This window comes from Caloenas nicobarica, chromosome 2, assembly GCF_036013445.1.
Source record: "Caloenas nicobarica isolate bCalNic1 chromosome 2, bCalNic1.hap1, whole genome shotgun sequence".
NCBI classification, from domain to species: Eukaryota; Metazoa; Chordata; class Aves; order Columbiformes; family Columbidae; genus Caloenas; species Caloenas nicobarica.
The window spans coordinates 159,371,006-159,385,758 of NC_088246.1; the positions used below are offsets into that span (position 1 = coordinate 159,371,006).

Sequence of the window (14,753 nt, forward strand, 5' to 3'; positions counted from 1 at the left end):
TTAGCAGAAAGTTTTGACTTTGCTTTCTTAAACATTTAATGTTTTGTTAAAACAAACAATCTCTGCTTTTTTTTAATCTTTATTTCTGTTTCTAAATTCATGGCCAGTTCCCGAAAAGCCTTGTTCATTTAGAGAATTCATGTCTGAAAACAATTCTGTGCTTCAGAAACTTGGGTGAGCAAATATTTTTTTGTCGTGGCACCTGTGTAGCTGTCAGCCCATGTATTTATTTCAAATATTAATTCAGATGAGCAAATTTCCTGAATAAAGTACGGACATCACGATAGGACACCACATAGTTTTTCATCAGTGCAGAGCAGGAGGAAACAGTTGTCTGGATGCAATTTACCGACTGAATAGTTCATGTAAATGAGTATCCAATGTCTGAAGGCAGCAAATCTCCCAGCCAAAAATACAGCTTTTCGGCTTCCATCCTTTGAGCTATTTATGAAGGGCCTTGACTGAAAGGATTGACACAGTCAGAGATATCTCTGGTTTACTCCTTTTAACCTTTTTTTTCTCCGTTTCTTAATTTCTCTTGGCATATCATGGAACTAGTTCTGTTTAGATTGTGGATTAACAACTCTTAAAATGTCTGACCATCCTTTACGATCTTACGGCTAATGAGGTTTTCTAAGACAACTCATCCCCAAAATAACTTCTCTCACAGTAAGGTCCCCTCTAGATATAATTTGTATCTGTTGGGTATGCTTTATTTTATACATAAAATACATTTTTTTATTTTCAGATTACCTTAACAATCTTTGAAAACAAAACCATGTGTTTGATAAAGTATGAATCTCTCCCCCCTTTTCTCATGCTTCAAAAGCAGTAAGCTTATCTTCACTTAATGGAGGCAGAAATTACCTTTCAAAAAGTTATTAAAACTAATGACTGCAATTTCATACTGTTCCACAAGTCATGGTCCTGTTTTTTCTTGCTCTAATGAGCAACTAACTGGAAATGCTTGTTTTCATTGCGTTAAGAAGCCATTTACAAGAAAAGGTTTTTCTTCAATAATCGAAATAGAATTCCTTCACCAGGAACTTTGAGATATCCAAACGCTAATAAAGAGATTAGGATCACTACTTGTTTATTAAAAACAAACACAAACAGTTATTTAAGGAGCATATCAGAAACATAAATAACCCTACAAATTAGGCCTTAGGTGAAAGGTTGTCACAGATCAACATTGAATTTGTATGAAAAGGCACCCAGTGTGGGTGATCAGGAACTTGCATAGCGCAGTGTAGACACAGGTTACAGCAATGGTTTTAATTTTCTTATACCATGTCCTACTTTCCTTTTTGCACAACACAATTTAATTTTTTTATTGTCATCTACTGACAGATATTCCATTTTATTAGAAAGCATCAAAGTATGTGTACATGAAACCTCTCTATATCACTAATCAAAAAAGTTAATGTGAAATGGTAGTCACAGCTACTTTTTCTTGACTTGTCTAGAACAAATGTTGCATCTCACCTCTCTTGCCTTGTATTAGATAGATGAAGAACCACATTCCTTGGCTGTCTTTGGTTTTCTGCACTCTTAGATAATAACCCTATTTAACTGACTTAAATTAGGTGGACCACTGCTACGATCTAATAAAGATTAGCCGGACAGGTAATATTTTTTTCTTAAATACTTTATATTACTTGCAATCAGATTTTCAGGCCAAGTTTTCAAAAATATTTGTTTATTTGAAAGTTTTGAAAATTGGTAATGTATAACTTTTGGATGGTAGAAACAAAGGAAATCTGGACACGAAACAAAGTCTTAAGTAATTTCTTTAATTATATGCCATGTATAATTTTTTTTTTCTTAATGTTCACCCACCAAAAAAATTTCCTTGTCCTACAAGCTAAACAGCTAGGCAAGCTGGTAGGCAAGCAGCTATCTATGGTTGCATTACGCGAAATGAGTCTTAGTGGGCCTAAAAATACAACTTATGAAAAAAAATGACTGCAACTTTCACTAATAAAGAATAATTCTATCTCAAAACAGTAATGCGTCCAGGTGGTGTGTAGACTACTGCAAAACACTGCAGAGGAAATTAAAATTGCTACTTTTCCTGAGATTTGTCTTAATTGGCATCTTCAACAATGTAATTCACCTTCATATTCTTTGTAGGCAATAATGCTAAGATTTACCCCATGCATATCATCTTCCTTAAGTAATCCTCACCTATATTGTTCTCCTGGTCCTCAGCATTCTTTACTCTTTAGGATGGTGCAGAGAATCAAGATAAACCAGCTAATGCTAAATGTTTCTGACCAGTGTTATTTCTCCCACTGTTCTGACCAACAATCTTGTGTGCTTATGGGTAAACTTTAAAATAAAAATGGTTTTAAATTATGTTTTTAAGATAGGATCCTGCAGTCTTTCATCTTGTTTGTATAGACTGGAAATCACTGAATGACTGTATAAACCTAACTTCTGTGAATCCTTGTTCCAAAATTTATGTGGTAGACTAAAAATTTATGGAAGTGGATGGTTTATGGAAGGGTATTTCTACAGTTTAAGACATGTCTGCACTAGTTTAACCCTGCAGAACTGATGCTGAGGCCAATGAAGTACATGCTGTTATGAGCTGCAGAAGAAGCAGCAGGAAGCATAATTTGTTCTTTATAAGTCAAAAGTAGGCTGCATCAGTCATGATATCTATTCAAAGACAGGAAGACAAATTTCATGGGAGTTGAAAACCTGCATGAGAGCAACTAAAGACCATGCACAACCAGCCCAGTTCCCTCTCTCCTTTTCGTTGCTTAAAAAGTCATCAGCCAACAGTCTTGTCTGTCTTTAAGGAAATTCACCTTGCTAAAAATATTTAGGAGAATGAATGAAATGTGTATTTTTATGAATATATATGTGCATATGTATATATGCTGCATGTTATATTTATGTTCATACAGCCTGACACAAGACAAGCTAACGTGCAGCCTTGATGACCGAAGTGACCAAACCACCGGGGCTACTGGGCTCCAGCACAGCTCCCCATTGCTTCAACTGGAGCACAGAGCCCTTCCTCTTCCCACATTGTAGCCAGGATATGGCCAACATGTGGACCATGTAGTAGGTCATCAAGGCTTCCTGTACAACCTGCTGGTCCTGCACCATAGATGGAGTCCTTGCTGTTCAGATTTGGCTGCAACCACCAAGGGAATGCCCAATACAGGCTTCAGCTTCCCTTCTGCTGAATTCTTGAAAATTACAATTTTTTTGGCCTCTGTTACTTAAAACATTTAGTGGGAAGTAAACATTGCTAATGGTGTCAGTTCCTACTTTTTTTTGTAAATCCTGCAAGATTTAATAAAAATAAGAGGCCATATGCACTGGAAGATAAATACAAACTCTTATTTATTTAATACATTTACATATTTGATGTATTTTATTACTGCATATATTCACAGATTTTACTTTATAAATTTACATAATTGTTTTCAAAATTTACTCTCAGTTCTCATAGATCTTATGAATCTGATAAGGAAAATATTTTAAAAATTTCTTTTAAACCAACTCAGGAATCCCCCCTATATTGTATTTGTTCTTGTTTGTGAGGTAGGAGTTTATTCACTACTTTATAGTACCCTTGTTTTGTTGTAATACTTCTTTAATAGGGGTTACTTATCGAAATATGCAGATTAATTTAATTCTTCCTGTCCCAGCTTTCCCATTCTCAGAGAGATCAGTGGCACAAAACCAAAAAGAACATTATGCCCTGTTTTCCTTCAAGTTCAGTTCCATTAAACGATGCTCTCTTGCAGGCATATGAAATCAATTAGGAAGTACTTGTGAAGATAGCCAACGAAAAACTGTTTAAAGCCTTAACAGCTTAAATACCCCCTGTCTTGGTGTTGGCCCTATAAAGCTATTAGACTCCAGTCTGGATTGCATTAATGCTATGAAAGTCAGCTGCTAATCCTGTAACCACAACGTCTGCCTTGTCTCTCTCCTGCCCGTGCTTCTGCATGAGTTATTTCTAGCAGAAGAAAAAGAAGATGGTATGTTGAAGAAGTATCAGGCAGAAGAAAATACTAACCCGAATAAAAAGTAAATGTAGAGAATGGTTGAGTTTCCTCCTTAAAAAAATATAGCCATTCCTGGTTCAATGCAGAATAGAAGTAGTTTGGGGGTTTTTCTTGTTGTTTGTTGTTGAGGTGGTTTTGTCCCTAGAAAGTAAAATTCTAGCTATCTTTGCACTTAAAGTATTTCATTAGTTCAACACTACTTATGCCAGAGACTGCTGTGATTTGAGGACATTTCCAGAGAGGAAAGGAAGTTCAAGGAATTCTGTATATGCCAAGGGTGAATTACACTGGAATGCAATGAAATATAATTTTATTTCTTTCTTAGGGAGTTTTCACACTAAAGGGTTTTCTAAACCTGGACAAAATGTATTTATTTATTTATTTCACAAAGAGATTTCTTTATTCAGATTTTTATTTCAGGATTTTTTTTTCCAAGGTGATTTCTTCATATTATTTTTTAACTCTCTGCATTTTATAAAAAATAATCTAATAATTTTGTATTTTACTGAATCTTATTTAATCAAAGCAGACTTCTAAATGGAAATATATATTTTTATTTGAAGAAAAAACAACCTTTAATTCAGAAAATAATTTTAAACTCAAAAATTTTCAAATACAGTAAGTAAAAAATCAAAATATGATATCCAAGCTCAGGAACTCATTCATCCAGCTGTCACACTTTTTCGTCCTCTATTGAGTCAAAAGGACTCTACAAGTTATTCTCTAAAAGTTCATGTTACACTCTGTATTGGGTTTATATGACAAGGTTTTGGCAGCGGCTGGCATTACAGGCGTGGCTTTTCAGAGAAGCTGCTAGAAGCTTCTCCTGTGTTTAATAGGGCCAAGGCCAGCGGGCTCCAAGACGGAGCCACCACTGGACAAGACCATCAGTGATGGTGGTAGCACCTCTGTGATAAGATATTTAAGAAAGGGGAAAAAAACTGCTGCAAACAGTAGCCACAAAGACAAGTGAGAGTCTGTGAAATAAATAGCTCTGTAGGCACCAAGGTCGGTGAAGAAGGATGGGAGGAGGTGCTCCAGGTGCCAGAACAGAGATTCCCTCCAGCCCATGGTGCAGACCATGGTGAGGCCGGCTGTCCCCTGCACCCATGGAGGACCCCATGCTGGAGCAATCTTTTCCTGAAGGACTGTACCTCATGGAAAGGACTCACACTGGAGCAGTGAAGAAGGAAGGGGTGATGGTAAGATGTTTTGAGGTTTGGTTTTGTTTCTCATTACCCTACTCTGATTTGATTGGTGATAAATTAATTTCCCCAAATCAAGTCTGTTTTGCCCATGACGGTAATTGCTGAGTGATCACTCCGTCTTTATCTTGACTCACCAGCCTTTCATTATATTTTCTCTCCCCTGTCCAGCTGACGAGAGGGAGTGATAAAGAAGCTTTGGTGGGTACCTGGCATCCAGCCAGGGTCAACCCACTACACACTGCAGCAATTTTCATCCAGAAATCACTTAGAATAATAAACTAACTCTTTCTATTGTCAGCAAGGAGAGCCACATATAAGAGAGACAGCTTGCAGATGAGATGACGAGAATTTTCTCTGCTTTTCTGACAGACACAAACACCAAAACTCAAGCCTAACTCAGCTCAAACCCATTCCAGAACAGAGAGCTGAACAGGCACTGATCATTAGGGAAATCCAGGATTGGATCCAAATCCAGGCTCACCCATTCGCCACATACTCTCTCCTTCCCCATGCTGCCCCACCTCCAGTCATGTCACATCCCTCTGGGTGGGACCTGCTTACCTGTCTGTTCTGCAATTGTAGCAAACAGCCTGTGGGGAATCCTGGATGGGATCTTCAGTCCAGCCCTTATCTGGTAATACCTGGGGAGAAAGAATTAAAAATGACATGCTGTTAGGTAGGTGAGCACTCCGTCCAACCAAAAATTCTGTGGGAACACAACCTCGGCATCTGCATTCAAACAGAAGTGCTCAAGAGAAAAAAGCATGCTCAGAAATACTACTTTTTTTCTGCTTTTTAGTTTTAACTAAAGTGGGTTTACACTGATTTTAATCAGGCCCAGGTGATGAAGCTGGTGAGGACCTAGGAGCACAAGTCTCAGGAGGAACAGCTGAGGAAGCTGGGGCTGTTTAGCCTGGAGGAGGCTGAGGGGAGACCTTATCACTCTCTGCAACTGCCTGAAAGGAGCTTGGAGCATGGAGAGTGTTGGTCTCTTCTCCCAAGCAGCAAGTGATAGGATAAGAGGAAATGGCCTCAAGTTTTGCCAGGAGAGGTTTAGATTGGATATTAGGAAAAAATTCTTAACGGAAAGGGTTGTCGGGCATTGGAACTGGCTGCCCAGGGCAGTGGTGGAGTCACCATCCCAGGAGGTTTTTAAAAGGTGTTTAGACAAGGTTTTTAGGGACATGGTTTAGTGCTAGAGTTAGGTCAGGTTGTGGTTGGACTCAATGATCTTGAGGGTGTCTTCCAGCTGAGATGATTCTATGATTCTACTCTAAATAAGGATTCAAATTGGCTAGCAGACATACCATGGAATCTCTATTTTACAGCAAGCAGTGTGGACACAATGGCCTGATGTGTGACTAATGAGGAAAGACTGAAAAACTCTTGGATTATTTTAATGGAAAGAGACGTAGAGAAATACCTACAGTAAAAGGCAGTGAGATGAGACAGGGAGTGAAAAATTTTGATACAAAACAAAAAAAGAGAAAACTTCTGTGGAAATACAACAAATGTGCTAATCTCACATAAAAGAAAATCCATTTTAAACCTAGTGATTATCATTCTTCTGTTATATATTGAGGCCACCATATCATGAAAGTGGTAGCATTAACCATATCTAAACTAGCTGTTATTTGCTATCCCATAGGTGATCACAATGTTAGAGGAAAGAAGACAGAAAAAGACAATACCAGCAATTTAATGGACTTAAGTTACACAAGGTGCAGGTTACTTTAGACAGTTTCCAAATATGAGCTCAGTCTAAACAGAGAAAAAAACTCATTCCAATCTTTGCTCATCACCACTTTCACAAATTAGGAACAAGAGGCAGTGTACAGCACAGTACCTAATCCACTACGTTGTAGCTCAGGATACCTTCACCTGTTCGCAGATCTCCAACTGATCTGCTGTAACACCATGTTGGTGTCAATCCCCCTGTCTCTGTATTTTCTCTCCTGCCCTTAGTTTGGTCTATTTGTTGATAAATTCCTCATATCTCACAAATGCTTGCAGATATTTTCAGCCTGATTTGTGTCTAAGCCTCTAAATACAATAATAAAGATTAAATTATAACTGTAAAGGCCTCCCCAGCAACTAAAGACCTTATGACACTTAGTAGAATTATTTCCTTGGAAGGTATAACTGTATGTGGAAACGAACAATTAAAACACCTAGTTTTCAGTGAACTGCTGCATAAAAAAATGGCTCACACACGTTACACTTATCAATAAAACATTTGTTAAGGGTGTAATAGTGGATAAACCAGATGTGTCTCTGCTAGGTTAAAAGCTGAAGAAAGTAGTTTGGTGGGGATAAAACAATACAAGACTCACCACTTCAGAGGCAATTGTAATTGTGCCATCTTCCTTCACAGCTGAAAGCTCACGTTACCTTACCTACCCCAACTGGCAGATCCTTGCCAACTTGGATATAATCCCAGCACAACCTTTGACTTTTTTAGATACCTGTTTTAGGCAAGAACTTGGGCATGAAAACTCTCCATTTACTTTTTAGTTTTCAGAAAAGAAAATAAAAGAAGTTTAGGTTATCAATACACACAATATCTAGTTAAAAATAACAGCAACCAAGTATACACGGCCTGATCTTTCTCTCCCTTATGCTGTCCTTGCACTATGGTAGAAGTTTTTAATTAATGCTATTGCTCCTGATTTCTTCCAGAGCAAGTGCAAGAATTATGCCTTAAGACTCTTTGTAATTTTGTTACAATTATATACAATATAATTTTTTAACTGACAAAAATACCCTATTTGGACTAGCCATACACTGTAATTATTTCCAAATAATGAGAATATGGTATTAAAGGAGCACTGCCACAGTAGTGTAATGGGACACTCCTCAGTATGCAGATATTACAGAATGTCAGGGATTGGAAGGGACCTCAAAAGATCACCTAGTCCAATCCCCCTGCCGGAGCAGAAACACCTAGATGAGGTTGCACATTAATGTTTTACTTTAGACTTTAGACTTTACTTTAGACTTATTCCTTAGAATAACATCCTGTAACTGTCTGGCCACCTCTTTTAGATTTTTACTGCTTGAGATTATGGCTAAGGGCCAAATCCCCACCTAGATGCTCTCTCACTCTCCCTTATCAACAGGACATCAGGAGAAAATAGGATAAAAAATAAAGACAGGGAGGTCACTAACCAGTTACTGTCACAGGCAAAATTGACTCGACTTGGGGAAAATTAATGTTTTCATTCACAATTGGGCAGTAAGAAACAAAACCAAACATCAAACCAACACCTCCCCCCACTCCATCCCCTTCTTCCCAGGCTCAGCTCCATTCTTTCTAAGAAGTCCAGGGGGATGGGGATGGGAGTTACAGTCAGGCCATAACAGCCCCTCTTTGCCACTCCATCCTCGTCAGTCATTCCTTGTTCCACTGTGGAGCCTTCCACAGGCTGCAGTTCCACCAGGAAATTTCCAACTAGCTATTTACTGCCACGCTGTGATAATGTCTGCCTTCCCTCATCATGAGTCTCGTGTTCAGAAGCATATCAAGCAGCCCTAAATACTTTAATTAGGAAACTTATTTTCCAGTGGCTTGGCTGATGCTCCAGAGTCAGTCACCTAAAGCTGGGGAGACACAGGTGCCTAATGGTGCCAGTTTCACTGACCATGTATGTAGTCAAAACTCTCCGTACACTCAGAGACATTTGAATCCTAAGAGAGGACGCTGGACAGACTTTGGCTTTACTCGTTGTCCAGACTAGAGCCATTGACTACAATACAGCCTTGGATATCAAAAACACATGAAGACACCTCAATACCAGTGACTTCATAGCAAGGTCACTTCCACCCTTTATTATTGCCTTTGCAAAATGGAGTAGGTGTAATGACATAACGGAGTTAAGGTTTAATCTTATTTTAACATTTCCCTGTTCAACCCCTTAATTTTGGCAAATTAACTTGAATATTGATATATTCTAGAATTCACAAATAGGCATCATCCTGTGTACCCACAAAGTTTAACTGCTCAGAACAAACACTGCATAGAAAAGTCGTAGAAACCTAAAAAACCCTCAGATTAAGTTTAAACCCTAATGTTAAGGGTCCAGATGTAAAGAGAATCTGAAGACTTATAAGGTCTGCAATCCTAAGCAATACAGACAAAAACGTGTCTCTTATTTTATAGGTGACCAAATATTTTCATTTCACTAAACAGTTACTAATGAATAATTCATTGCATTGTTTAACACCTGATGCCAAAAGGTCTGGTCTTGATAATGCTATGGCATAAAGAAATTCTAATATAAACCATCATGGAATTAGACACATTCCTACTGGTGAAATACTTTAGAAAATGGTCTTAGAAGACACAAGAGGCTTCTGAATATCCTGTTTTTTCAAGATCTATGCAATTGTGCACATGTGTGCATTGCAATGCTTTGCACCTCAAGATAGTGACACTGTTGATCAATTAGATTAATTGCAGAGAAGGACAGTGATGTAGAGGACCTCAGATCAAAATCCCTCAACACCCCAGTGACATCCCTGGAAATTAACACGCAGGGCAGTGGAAGTGTTAAAGGTTCGAACCCAAAAATTAAATTAAAAGAAAAATAGAAATGCTCACAATTTCAATTTATTCCTTTTAAAATTGAATAGTTCCCTGAAAATCTTTGAGAACAAGTCATTTCCCAATGAAAGTTTCAGGCAAAATATTAACAACAGCTCCAAAGGACGTTAAAAGTATCACAAGCAGAATATGAACAAAGAACAGGTTCACCTTGGGTGAGCAGAAAAAGCTAAAGACATTCTCATTTGAGTTTCACCAGATCTCTTGTTGTCCAGTTAAAATAAACAACCTCCATACAGGAAACTGAATAAAACCCATTACTTGTTTTGTTTTGCTTTTCTATTTTTAATTTACATATCAATATTTAAATCATAAGACAGGAAAATATTATCCATTCCTCCTCAGAGCTTCCTCTAAATCTTTGTAGGCAGGGAGGAATTGTGAAACAATGACTTTGTGCCTAAATATAAACATAAAAATAAAGGTTCCTGCTCCCACACTGTGAAGTTGGATGTTACAATAGTTTGCGCATTGTGAGGAGTGTTTTGCTTATCAAAATACAGGCTACTTCAAGACACGGAGTCCCATACATTTTCTTCAGTAGCAAGCACAGATAAATTTCTGTTTCTTCACCACACTGCCCTACGCACCTCTTGGTTGTGCCAGTACAAGTAATAATGAGAGTAAATGTGAAGCAGAAGCATGTTAATCTGACCACAAATAACAAATAAAACCCTCTTTTTGTCAGTACCTCTACAAAAACCCACACTGTGGAAAGACTGATTACTGCTCTCAGTCTGTGCTAACAGAAGGGTAGATGGAAAATGTTTTTGACATGCTAAGAACACTCATTCTGTTACAATGAGGTACTGTCTGAACTAGAAATGGTATAAATCATGCAAAGAAGCAAAGGTTTAGCTGACCATACAGTGTTTCTTGCTTTGCTCAAAATGAAACGAACCATCTCCAGATGGCTCAGCAGGAAGTGGCTTCATAGGCTGGTCATCCTCACCAATCTCTTCCAATCCACCCAAGCAAAAGAGGGATCAATTTAGTGGCCTGAGCTCTCCCGGAGTCTATATGACCTGTTCTCACCTGAGTGGAACATTTGCAGTGTGGACACTGCGACAGCAGAGCCTTGAGGATGGGTTGCTATCTGGGTGGAGGCAATTGCACAGACATGGCTGCTGCTTTGTCTAAGTAGCCGCTCTCTGCATTTCAGGCTTGGGAGGAAATCCTGCAGACAAGTGCTTTATCTCTGGCCAGCTGAGTGAACCTCTCCAAAATGATGTGAGATATGAACAGAAAAACTACAAGGAATAGCAACAGGACCTGCAGATCAAAATCTACAGCTAAAACTGAAAAATCACACTGAAGTAAGCATTGCAAAACAACACCAAAATAATTAAAGCAGGTCCTCCACCACATATGTGCAGGAAAGGACTGCCTGATAGAGATGTTGGGCTGACAGTAATGATAAATGAGAAATTACCTTCAAAAATAACAAGCTATTTTGGACACATGCTTAACTTCTTTATGAACAGCACAGATAGGAAGGCTAAAGAGAAGGACTACAAAGCTTCAAAACAAGGCACAGCCAAGATGCCAAAATTAAGAGGTCAGCATGGTTAGTGAAGACAAAGCTGGAGAACCTTGGCAGAAGTGGCATGTGAACTGGGCACTCAGTAAAACAGGTTTACAACACATCCAAGATAATGATAAAGGTACAGAAGGGGTGGTGATGAGCAAAATCTAAACAGTCATTTTGCAAAGTATCTGAAATGTACAGCATTATGGGTCCTGAGTGTGTCCCCAGAAGTGCATAAGACTTCAGAGTAGATTTTGAAGGAAATAACAATCATGAAATAAATGAGAAATTGCAGTATAGTTCCTGTTTTATTACTGTTAGGCTAAGTCTGGCTTATTAGAATTAGGCTAGGTAGTACTTCTCTTTGGGTAAACAGCTGGTTTGTGAGGGTTTGGCAGGTTTTTTTATGTATGTTTTTGTGGTTTGGCTTTGTTGTTGCTGTTTTTTGAGTTTTTTTAAAGAAAAAAAGTTGTTGCAGAAAAGCTTCAGAAAAGTAGGGAGACCATGGAAAATTGCCAGTTAATGTGGAACAGGTGCTGCGAAGGGAATATCTGGAAACAGCAAGCTGAACTAAAGGAGCTTTGCACACTTAACTCAGCAAAACACAGAGCAATCAAATCCCCTCTCAAGCTATAAATACACTGGGAAAAAAAAACATCAGGAAGGAAGAAGAAGAGTGGGGTACAAGAAAGTACAACATTGGCACAAGAAAAAACACATATAAACTGTTCATGAATAAATGCAATTTGGAAATAGAAAGTTGTAGCTGGCAAAGGAGCAAGACTGTGAAACAACCTCCTAACAGAAGCAGAAATAAAAAAGACAATTTACTTTCAGAGGAAGTTTGGTAAATTTCCTAAAGATTTATAGGACATGCATCCTTCTGGGCATGGATCCTTCTTATTTGCAAGACCAATGTTATTTACGCAGGCAGTCCAACTCCATTCTCTCCTGCAAGGCAGCCTGTGTGGGTCACCCTAGTAGGAATGAATTTGCCATCACCACCTTCTCTGCCCATTTGTGAATTATTAATCTTTAAAATTAAATAGATAATTTGAATATTAACTTTGTTTTCCTGTGCCTGGACGCACATTAATCCCTAATGACTTTTACTGACACACCTTGGGTGTTGACGTTAAAAGCCTCCCCAGGTGCCTTGCTCCACTAGCAGGTGTGTTGGGTGATACTATATCCTCTTGCTTACCACTGTCACCTTTCAGTCTCTCGGCACCGTGGTGGTCAGACCTCCTCTCAGAACCAAGATCACTCTCAGATGTTAAGAGTGCTCACTTAATGATCAGTCAGGGTGCAGAGGGTTGGGTTTTTCTGCTGTCCTTTTTGATTATTACATTACACTCAAATACACAGAGTAAATATTTACTTTTAGGAGAATAAAACATTTCTGCTTCAGATAACTCATTATACCATCTGTAGTGATCTAACCATACCACAGGGCAGTACCTAACCCCAAAGGATTTACATTAAAAACAGCAGAGAGACATGTCAAGGGAGCAGGCTGGTACCAGTCATGTTACTGATAGTTTAGACTCCAACCCTCACATTGCATCCTCCTCTCAGATCAATGCCAGAACATCTCAGCTCTCATCTAGTCCTACAAGCTGCTGCCTGCTTTTATTCCCCTTCCATTGACTGGTATTGGCATTGTAGAGCCTAGGTTAAGAACGGATGACTAGTTTGAGAAAGGCAATCTGTTGATGTGTCACACTACCAAACCAGATCAGTCCCACCAGAAGCCCTGACAGATCAGGCTGCTCCTCCCTAATCATTTCTGCAGCATGGAACTCAAAAAGACTGGCTCAGTAATGCTGCCATAGGAGACAGACAAGTTCAAAATCACATAGCTTGTGCCTGATTTGAATTATACTTGCCCAGCTCCAAGGCCTACTATTTCACCCCAAGTTAAGCTATATTTTAATAAACAACCCTTAAACTAACATATACTGCAAGTAAATCAGCTTTATGCTTGAGCCTGATCAGTCAGCCGGGAGTTTCTGCTGCTCTTCAGACCAGTGTTGGAGTTGCCCTCCAGCAGCCCTTGTCAGCAAAACTTCTCTGTTGAATTACCAATGCTGGGGAGCCGAGGCAGCATACTGGTTTTGAAGTCAACTTTTTCCTTACAGGCAAGGAAAAAGACAGATTTCTTCATGAAAACAGCATGAGAAGAGACCTCAAATCTCTATGCAAGATGTAACTTCACTCGCCATAAGGAAAGTTTAAACTCAGGGGTTACAGCTCGTTCTCTCTGTGGAAAAATTAGCAGACCTTTTTGCCCTGTGGCTGGCTGAGCCTCAGAAAAAGGAGCTGATATAGGGAAAGTATTTTAGCTTTTGTTCCTCAGCATCCCACTCTACTTTTATCGATAAATCAATTCATTCAAATCAAGTCTGTTTTGCCTGTGGTGGTGACTGAAAAGTCATCTCCCTGTTTTTACCTTGACCCAAGAGCTTTCTTGTCTTATTTTATCCCCCTATCCTGTTGAGACGGAGTGAGAGAGCAGCTAGGTGGGATCTGGAAGCTGGCCCAGGTCAACCCACAACACTCAGATCCACCTTTGGGTACACACTCTCTGAAGCTGGGTGATGCTGGAAGTCCTGTGGTTTTCTTGCATCTCTAACTGCAAGTTTACCTGTGATATCTCCTAATTTCTACTGATCAAATTATCTTGACAGTCTGCTGGTTAGTCTAATAAGGCTGTAATCTCTCTCTTTTCTGTCGCAAGTGCTTCCTGTTCTGCCTTTAACTGTTCTTTCACCACTTGATCAAAACTGTCTTCTATAACTATGCCACACCTTGTATCATCTGATTTAAACTGTAGAGCAGACATCTGAATCAGGTTATTGTACTGTTGTAATTCTTCTTCATTTTGTTTTAATTCTATTTCCACTTTATTCATTTTTGTAGTTCTTGTTCCAACTAGTTCACAATCTTTAAGACTTCAGTACCTCTGTTCTCCTGTTCTTGTATCTGTGCCACCAGTTCCTCTATTTCTCTGTCACAAGCTGTAAATTCTTGATGATTTTGCTCCTTTTCTAATAAAAACCTATCTTAATCATCCATCTTCTATTTTGTTTCTGCTTCTAAAAATTCTATCTCATATTCTTTGAGCATTCCAGAAGCCTTTGATTTTTTGTAAGTTTTAACTGTTCTTCCAGTTCAATTTTTTTTTTATCCCATTAATTTTTCCTTTCTATAGCTTACTTATCCATCAATTGCCACAGTTTTCAGGCTGTTTTTTAAGAACTGGAATTTGCCTGTTTCGATTTACAGTCTCCAGCAATTACTTAGCCAAGTCCTGATTAGTATGCAGTTGTTATTCATTTTCTACATCTTATTTTTTTCATTTGAAAAGGAAAGCACGAATG

The 14,753-nt window shown here is 38.7% G+C and overlaps 1 protein-coding gene across 1 annotated transcript in view; it reads right to left on the bottom strand.

Moving 5' to 3' along the window:
* The window catches only part of FAM135B (family with sequence similarity 135 member B), a 138,857-nt gene that overhangs the window by 104,131 nt on the left and 19,973 nt on the right, over positions 1-14,753 (bottom strand). The window contains exon 2 of the mRNA XM_065628718.1: positions 5,801-5,880. Coding sequence (XP_065484790.1) covers positions 5,801-5,880 — 80 coding nt within the window. The remainder of the gene's footprint in view (positions 1-5,800; positions 5,881-14,753) is intronic.